At 36.0% G+C, this 9595-nt stretch overlaps 1 protein-coding gene across 1 annotated transcript; it reads right to left on the bottom strand.

Annotated features, from left to right (window-relative positions):
• Positions 1-332: 332 nt before the first annotated feature.
• CGA (glycoprotein hormones, alpha polypeptide) lies at positions 333-2279 on the bottom strand. Its single transcript, XM_077750356.1, has 3 exons — positions 2180-2279; positions 784-968; positions 333-410 (listed from the first exon to the last, which is right to left on the bottom strand). Exons 1-3 carry the CDS (start codon positions 2277-2279, stop codon positions 333-335), a joined length of 363 nt encoding a protein of 120 aa, XP_077606482.1.
• Between the last annotated feature and the right edge of the window lie 7316 nt (positions 2280-9595).

The raw sequence follows: 9595 nt of genomic DNA, 5'->3' as shown, positions 1-9595 counted from the left end.
TGCTCGCACTCTCTCTCTCTCTTAAAAATAAACTCTTAAGAAAAAAATTAGAATCAGACACAGGATGATGATTTGACAGGCTTTATTTCCAGAGGAACCAGCTTTTTATGGTCACACTAGATGCTGTATTATACTCCAAATGAAAAGAACTAGACTTCCAATTATCCTGTAGGGTAAAGAGAAAGGCACAAAGCCACAGCACATCCTTGAAGCATGCCAAAGTCATATAGTAAGGAAGAAGAGAGTTTTATCTTGCAAGGCCATAAACGCTGAAAAAATTAATTTTTCATTTCAGAAAATCAGCCGTCATCAACACACACTTTGCAAAATATTTAAGATTTGTGATAATAACAAGTACTGCAGTGGCACTCCGTGTGGTTCTCCACTTTGGCATTTCCCATTACTGTGGCCTAAAGAGAAAGTGGGAAAAAGGTGGATGGGTAGTTGGATGGATGGGCGGACAAAACTGAAATGCTTGCTACATTTGTACATTCTCCATATCAGCTAATATTTCATTCTAGAAGATTACGTTTGCACTATGTATGTATGCTATACTCTCTTCCAACCTACCCATCATCACCTCCGCAGCTCTTCCTTTCATTCTGAATAAATCCAGCCTGTCCCCACAGGTTACTCTTTTGATTAAAGGGTAGAGGTCTCTGTACAAATGCCCAGCGAAGGTGGGTCATTAGACCCCTCTGACATTAAACCCCATGGATGTGTTCTGGGGACATTTATCTGACTGGACTGTTAGAAAGCTTCTGGGACCCTTTAAGTTCTCACCTTGGTAAAAGCTTTGGCCACACAGCATGTGGCTTCTGAGGTGATGTTCTTTGGGACCAACATTGTCTTCTTGGACCTTGCTGGAGTGGGATATGCTCTGGAGAAGCAGCAGCCCATGCACTGATAAATTGGGGCACCCAACTTGGAGAAGTATTTGTTTTCCTTTAGCTTGCATTCTGGGCACCCTGTCACCGAAAAAGGCAAAGAGCACAATAATCCAAGGATGACTCAAAAAGAAACTGAGGAACGCCTGGCTGCATGTGACTCTTGATCTCAGGATCATAAGGCCAAGCCCCACCCTGGGCATAAAGTTTACTTTAAAAATATTTTTTAAATAAAATTTTAAAGAAATAAACTGAATTTTTCCTTATTATGGGATTGTAAATATTCTTTTTCTATTGTAAATAAGAGGAAAATAATAAATACTGTTTGACTGTTAATCTTCATACATATAATCTATTTGTATTGATTATAGTTATTTTCATAGGAAACAATTTTTGCAGATATGTGTGCATACTACTCAAGAGCTGTAGTCTCTCATATAAACATTAAAGAAAGAGTAATAGTTTCTCTTTCTTCAACCATGGATTCTCTATCCCAATGCTAATGGCATGCCTATAGGGATCACAAAATTTGACAGATGAAAACACCATGTTCATCTGAAAGGAGAATTTTGCCCAGAGGCAAACTGTTTTCCCCTTTAGAATCTGTTATTGTTTTTTTCCCCGTGGAAACTCCAAATATTGACAGAGAAAAATATGTCAGAATTAAGAAAGCTTGGTGAATGTAGAGAGCCTGATATTAGATGGAGCACCAGCACTTGAGAACTGGGATTAAAATATTACTACTTGTCTAAGAAAAGCCATAACCAAGAGTAGGTCACAGTTTTGTAGCAGATGGACTTATATCAGCTACTATATGAGATTTTTCAAACAATACAGCAGAATAAATGTACTGAACAAAATGGTTTTGTTTTTCTCACTTGTTAACTGATGTGAAAATTCATCAGCAAAACTGATGTTGAAATCTTCTCAAATCTTCCGGGAGAAATGTAAAAAAAAGAAAACAGAAAAACCAAACCAAACCAAACAAAACTGAACTAACTGAATAAGGAGAATTTTCTGCTTGTAAAACTCAGATAAAGAATAACATGGAATCTATTTCAGATGAAGATGTACATGCTGGTATTTAAATGGACATGTTAGATAAATTTTACTATACATTTTCTGAACCCAATTTAACTTGGTGTTTACAATCTAAAACTGCCTAGGTATGCACCCAGCAGCAAAGATTTATCACATTTGAAAAGGAAGTAGAAATGTAGTTAATGGAGTTACTGATGTATATCTAGAAAAGTGTGTTTTCCTCATTGCTGCAAATCTGTCTGGTCACATACCCTGCACTGTAAACTCTCCATCAGGAAAAGAATGGAGAATATGCAGAAACACAGAGAGTATGGCCAGAATGACAGCTGCATATTTTCTGTAGTAATCCATGGCTCTCCTGCAAAACAGAAAAGGAAAAAAAGTTACTCTAAATTGGCTTACCAGTCATAACAACGACTAGTAGTTTTAACATTTCTATGAATAATAGTCATCAGTGTCTTCACCCCTCTGCTTACAACTCCTAACAAACTCTGGAGACAGGTAAAGAAAAAAATTTTTTTTCCTAAGGAAAAAGCTAAAGAATTGAATCTTTCCATTTCTCATATTAACAAATAGAATTGGGCTTGATGCTAATAAAAAAATTCTCTTTTTAAATATATCATTCTCTTAAGTCTCAGTGCCCTTATCTGTAAGACATGAAACTTAAATTAGATAATACCTAAGAAGATAGGTAGACAAATAATAGATGAGAGATTGATAGATAAGCCCATATAAAAGAAATAAGTTTATATACAACGTATAAATTGTACAAGCAGTTGAGTTCATCCTTCCCATTCCTATATTCTCAGGTATGAGAATAGAAGGAAAGGACAATGTCTGTCCTGCTTTTTATCCACTGGTGGCAAATGAGCCTAAGACTCATTATCAGTGTGCAGCAGGAAATGTTAGCCTAACAATGTGGCAAGAGTAGACAGCAGGGAATATTGATCACGGTTTTCCTAAATGCACTTCTTGATTATTTATACCTGTAGATACAGCTTTACCTAAGCATTTTCAGTGCATAAGATCAGGCTAGCCAAGGCCAGCCTATGACTGACCATATCCAGCACTGACATCACTGCACCTGGGAATGGGAAGACAAGGAATTGGACTGTGTCTCCACATGTCCTAGAAAACTTTCATGTAAGCTTAAATGGGCAAGTTTATTCCTATTTTTAAAGTGAAAGTGTTATGGATTGTCCATGTTCAAACCATGAGAGATAAGATGAACAGAGCATCAATTACCAATAAAAAGACAATTCAGATTATTTAAAGGAGAATTAAAACCAACTTTACAGAATCTGTTTTACAAAATAGAGGAGGAAGGAATAGTCTCACAACTCATTTTGTGAGACCAGGATTATGGTCTGATACAAAAACCAGACAAATTAAGAAAGAAAGAAAAGAAAAAGAAACAAAGAAACAAACAGAGAAACAAACAAACAAAGAAACAAAGAAACAAAAAAAAGAAGGAAGGAAGACTAGTATACATCATGAAATTAGATGCAAAAATCCTAACAAAATAATAGCAAGTTGAACCCAGCAATGTATAAAAAGATTTATACATGACCAACAGGGAATAATTCATATATGCAAGGCTGGTTCAATATTTGAAAATCATTTAATATAATCTACCATATCAACAGGATAAAGAAGAAAAAATCATATGATTTGTCAGTCGACAAAGAAAAGCATTTGACAGCATTCACTATGCTTTCATAATAAAAAGTTTCAGAAAACAAAATGGTTTTCTCAACTTGATGAAGAGCATTTATACAAAACCTGCAGCTAACATTATACTCAGTGGTGAAAACAGAATGTTCCCCCCACCCAAGATCAGCAACATGGCAAGGATGTCCACTTCACCTCTGTTATTCAGTACAGTACTGAAAGTTCCAGCCAGTGCAATATGGCAAGAAAAAGAAATTAAAGGCACGCAAATTTAAAGAGAAGAAATATATCTTTACATGTAGAAGACATGATCATCTATGTTTAAAAAAAGAAAAGGAACTTACAAAAAAAGTTCCTGGAACTAAGCAGTGAGTTCAACAATATTGCATGACATAAGATCAATACACAAAAATGAATTGTATTTCTTCATACTTAAAAGAATAATGTAGAAACAAATTTAAAACACAATACCATTTACAATTGCTCCAAAGAAAAGAAAATACTTAACTATAAATCTGCCAAATTATATACAGGATGTTTATACTGAGAATTACAAAATACTGATGAAATAAATCAAAGAAGACCTAAATAAATGGAAAGACATATCATGTTAATGAATTGGAAGGCTCAACATGATAAAGATGTCAATTATTTCCAAACTGATTTTTTTGTTAAATGAAATGCCTATCAAAATCCCAGTACAGCTTTTATAGACATATACAAGATTATTATTATTGAAAGGCAAAAGATCTAAAGTAACTAAAACAACAGTAGAAAGCAAGTGGGAGGAATCACTGTTCCCAATGTTAAGACTTAGTGTATAGTTACAGTAATCAAAACTGTGTGATATTGGCAGAGAGATAGATATATAGATGAATAGAACAAAATAAAGAACCCAGAAATAGACCTACACAAACATGGCCAGCTGCCTTTTGACAAAGATGCCAAAACAATTTAACAAAGAAATTCAACGTTTTTAACAATGGCTGCCTGTACAATTGGATACAGAACCCCCCCCCCAAAAAAATTGATGTAAACTTCATACCTTGTATGAAAGCTGAAATGAATCAAAGACAAAGTAAAATGTGAAACTATAAAAATTTTTGGAAACAAATGGGAAAAAAGGGGGGACCAAGGACTAAATTAAGAGTTTTAAGAGTTAACAACAAAAATATGACCCGTAAAAGAAAAATTGACAAATTGGACTTCAACTAAATTATGGGTTAATCCTTTGTTAAGAAGATAAAAATACAGGGGCGCCTGAGTGGCTTAGTCAATTAAGCATCTGACTTTTGATTTCAGTCATGGTTCTGGGGACTGAGCCCCACATCAGGTCAGTGAGGAGCCTGTTAGGGATTCTCTCTCTCTCTCTCTCTCTTTCTCTCTCTCTCTCTCTGCCCCTACTCCCTCACTCATTCTTTCCCTCTCTCTAAATAAATAAACAAACTTAAAGAAAAGAAGATAGAAATACAAGATACAAACTTGAAGAAAATATTTGCAAGCCACATATCAACAAAGGGCTAGTACCTAGAATATACAACAAACTCTCAAAACAACCCCCAAAAAAATCTCAAAAAAAAGTTCAATTATAAAATGGGTGTTGCATCAGAAAGAATATATAGATGGCAAATAAGGACATGGAAAGTATTCAACATGATCAAGCCATCAGTAACATGCAAATTAAAACTTCAGTGAAATATTATACAGCAACCAGAATAGCTAAAATAAAACATAATGATAATACCAAATGCTGGCATGGATACAGAGAAGCAGGATAATTCAAACATTGCTGGTGGGAATGTAAAATGGAAACTCATTTACAAGTTTCTTATGAAACTTACCATATAACCCAGCATTTATACTCAGGCATTTACATCAAAGAAAGGAAAATTATGTTCATATAAAATCTATATATGAAGGTTCAGAACAGATTTATTTATAATAGCCAAAAACTGGAAACAACCCAAATGCCTTCAACAAATAAATGGTTATACAAGCAGTGGTACATCCACACCAATGAATACCATGTAGCAACTAAAAGGAACACATTATTGATATAGATACACATGTAACATGGATGGATCTCACTGATACTGTGTTGAGTGAAGGTTGCATACTGTATGGTTCTGTTTATATAACACTCTTGAAATAACAAAATTAGAGAAAGCAGAATAAATTAAGTTTTAAGGACTTAGTATTAGGGAGGGAGTTGAGTGGGGAGAAGAATGACTATACAGAGGCAGCACAAGTGAGTTCTGGGGTAATGAAACAGTTCTGTCACTTGATTGTGATAGTTGCCACACTAATCTATAATGGTATTAAATTGCATGGAACTACACACACACTCACACACACATACACACACACAATACGAGTGAAATCTAAATAAGCTCTGTGGCTTGTACCAACGTCTATTTCCTGGTTTTCACATTGTACTACGGTTAGGCACAGTGTTATCTTTGGGAGAAACTGGCTAAAGTATACCCAGAACTTCTCTGTACATATTTTTACAACTTCTAAATCTATAATTCTTCAAAACAAAAAGTTTACTTTTAAAAAAAGGCATTCTAAAATAAAGTTTAAAATTGCACGAGTCAACATTTGTTGTTGTTTTTCATGTAGACTGACATCATGAGACTATATTTTTGCCAAAGGTTTATATCAACTTCTATATCTTTTAAGAAAAACTTGTGAGATGGCAGAACAGTTTATAATATAAAAAAACAAACTGCATAAATATAGGTAAGGCTAAAGCAAAGGAATATTATTATTTCTACCTGATGTATATACTTATACGTAAGTATTTATGGGATTTATTTCTCTTCATCCATAATTAGCACTAATTAAATATTGTTCTAAGTTGGTGGTTCTCAAAGTGTGATCTGGGGACTCTAAACACTTTTCAGTAGGTTTGTGAGGTGAAAATGATTTTCATAGTAATACTGAGATGTTACTGTTTTCACTCTCAGCCTCCCATGAGTGTTCAGAGAAATCTTCTAGAAGCTACATGACATGTACAATTGCAACAGATTGATTAACGATGCACATGAAAATCTAGCTATGTTCTATTAGGTCAATCTTTTTCAAAAATTATGAAAAAAATTATAATGCCACCTTTCTCACTGATTTTTTTGTTTTGGAAATGGTCATCAAAATTCTTTTAACATTTATTCATTTTTGAGAGACAGAGAGAGATAAAGAACAAGCAAGAGGTGGGGGGGTGGGGGGGGCAGAGAAAGAGAGAGACACAGAATCCAAAGCAGGCTCCAGCTTAGCTCCAGCAGTGCTAACAGCTCAGAGCCCAACACGGGCTCAAACCCGTGAACCGCGAGATCGTGACCCGAGCTGAAGTTGGAGGCTTAACCAACCGAGCCACCCAGGTGCCGCTGGAAGTTGGCATATATATTTAAATAAATATACATTTGTGTTAACATATGATAGGTTAATTGTGGTTGTTCCAAAATGAATAAAGGGGTGCATGGGTGACTCAGCTGGTTAAGCAACCAACTCTTGATTTGGGCTCAGGCCATGATATCACAGTGAGTTTGAGCCCCAAGTCAGGCTCCAGTGCTGACAGTGTGCAGCCTGCTTGGGATTCTCTCTCTCCCTCTCTCTCCCCCTCACCTGCTTGTACGTGCACACACTCTCTCTCACTTTCTCTCAAAATAAATAAATAAACTTTATTCTTTTAAAAAAATTTTAATGTTTATTTGTGAGAGAGAGAGAGAGAGAGAGAGCACAAGCAGGGGAGGGACAGAGAGAGGGAAACAGAGGATGCAAAGTGGACTCTGTGCAGACAGCAGAGAATCCTATGAAAGGCTCGAACTCACAAACCATGAGATCATGACCTGAGCCAAAGTCTGACACAGGACCGACTGAGCCACCCAGGCACCCCTAAATAAATAACCTTCAAAATAAATTTTAAAAAATAAAATGAATAAATATGTTAAAACTTTTTCTAACATAATTTCTAAATCAGTAAATGTCAATAAATATAACTTCACAAAAAATTCTTTGAACTCTTCAACAATTTTTAGGAGCATAAACAGTTTTTGAGACCCAAAACTCTGAGAACCACTGCTTAAGTGATACATAAAGCCACAAGGAAGTTTTCAGAATTGAAACTAGTTTCCTTTTTTAAACTAGTATCATTTTTGTGCTTTGATATTGCAGCTCATATATTATGAAAATTCAGCATTATGCAGTGAACAATTATATCAGAATTAATTCAGAGAGAAACACTTATAACAAGAATGTGAGAGCATGAAGTCAATGCACATTTTAGAATTTGCGTTAAGATAAAGTGAAGATTGAAAAGGCAGAACCAAAGTCACCATCAAAGTCACCATTGCTGTAGCTTTCAGTAACAGAAGTGACTTCATTTTGAAAAGAAATGAGATTAATCAAGCAGAAAAGGATTAACCTCCAAATCTTGAAAACATTTTAATAAATGGTTTTATCATTCTCATCACCTTTAGGTCTTTCTGTTTTGGAATTTGGAAGAAAAATATTAAGAATCAAGACAGGAAAAATAATTACATTTGGCTGAGATTTATGCTATTTTGCAAAATAGCTCAAAGTAAATCAGATTTCCCAACCTCAGCCTCTTCTGGCATTCCAAGTGAGTACCTTGCAGACATCACAGACTCTGTACATCTGACCCCACAGTGCATCTCCAATGTCCACCCAACATGCTCTCACCTCTTGCCCCTTGCCACATCAGAATGATGTCAGTCCGAGAGAATGTGTGTTTTCTCAACTTGGCCCATAATGCCTTTCTCCTCCTACGCACTCCATCCACCTCAGCCTTTAAGGATCTGCCTAGCTGCCAGCTTCCCCGTGAAGGTGTTACCCAAACCCAAAGCCAGAATACATAATTGTCTCCACTGAATCCACTTTGCTCAGCATCCTTAGATGAAGTTCCACAATCTGCCCTGAACTCTACCTGGTTAGGTACATGTTTGTCTCTCCATTTCTGTAAAAACCTCCTAAGGGTACAAGCTATGCCCCTCTGATCTACCACCACCCTAGCATAGAGCCTTGTACAGACTAGATGCAAGTATGTTGCACTGAGACTTTAGAACAGTAATAATAATATAACCCAAAGTTGCTAATGTAGAGTTCTTATTAAGAAACAAGATAACTCTTAAATGAGGTCTTAAAGTAAATGTTTAATGAATAAAATAATTTCACATAATAAATTCATTAGAGGCCATATGTTCTCACTTAGTTCTACAATTTGTAGCTGGCTAATATGTGAATCTATAAGTGGTAAATATGCCACAGACAGAAGCCATCTCTCTTTTTTTTAAGGTTATTTATTTATTTTGAGAGTGAGAGAGAGCACAAAGGGGAGATGGGCGGAGATGGAGGGAGAGAGAGAATCCCAAGCAGGCTCTGCACTGTCAGCACAGAGCCTGCTGCGGGGTTCAAACTCACTAACCTCGAGATCATGCCCTGAGCCGAAGTCAAGAGTCAGATGCTCAGCCAACTGAGCCACCCAGGCGCCCCTAGGTAGAAGCCGTCTTATGGTAAGATATAAAAGTTATAAAAAATTCAAAAGAAAGCATTCATAAAAAGCACACATAAGAGCTTCGAGGTTTAAACTGGGCATCTCTTAGTTTATATCAAACTATATGTGTGCACAAATTTGGATTCATGATAAGACTGGAGAAAACAGCATTCTTAAAAGTGTAAAAGAATATTATTGCTGTAATTTACTATTATTATTTAATATGTTTTCAAAATATTATTTATTGTGATTATATATAATATATTAAAGGATTCATGAAACAGGTAAATGCTCTACCAGTACACCATACAAGCCAGCTAGCTAGANCAGAGCAGGCCACAGAGCAGGCTCACATCCACCTCCTGCTGAGGGCCCGCCTCTGTCTCCAGGGGGACGAATTTGAAGAGCCTGCGGTCAGTAGTAAGGGAACTTGGCTTGGTGTGGCCCTGGCAAGTATTTTTCTTCCCTCATGTGCTCTACTTGC

Source organism: Crocuta crocuta, unplaced genomic scaffold, assembly GCF_008692635.1.
Source record: "Crocuta crocuta isolate KB4526 unplaced genomic scaffold, BGI_CrCroc_1.0 scaffold9, whole genome shotgun sequence".
NCBI classification, from domain to species: domain Eukaryota; kingdom Metazoa; phylum Chordata; class Mammalia; order Carnivora; family Hyaenidae; genus Crocuta; species Crocuta crocuta.
The sequence above is the reverse complement of the archived record's forward strand: the minus strand, read 5'-3'. Positions and strand labels throughout refer to the sequence as shown.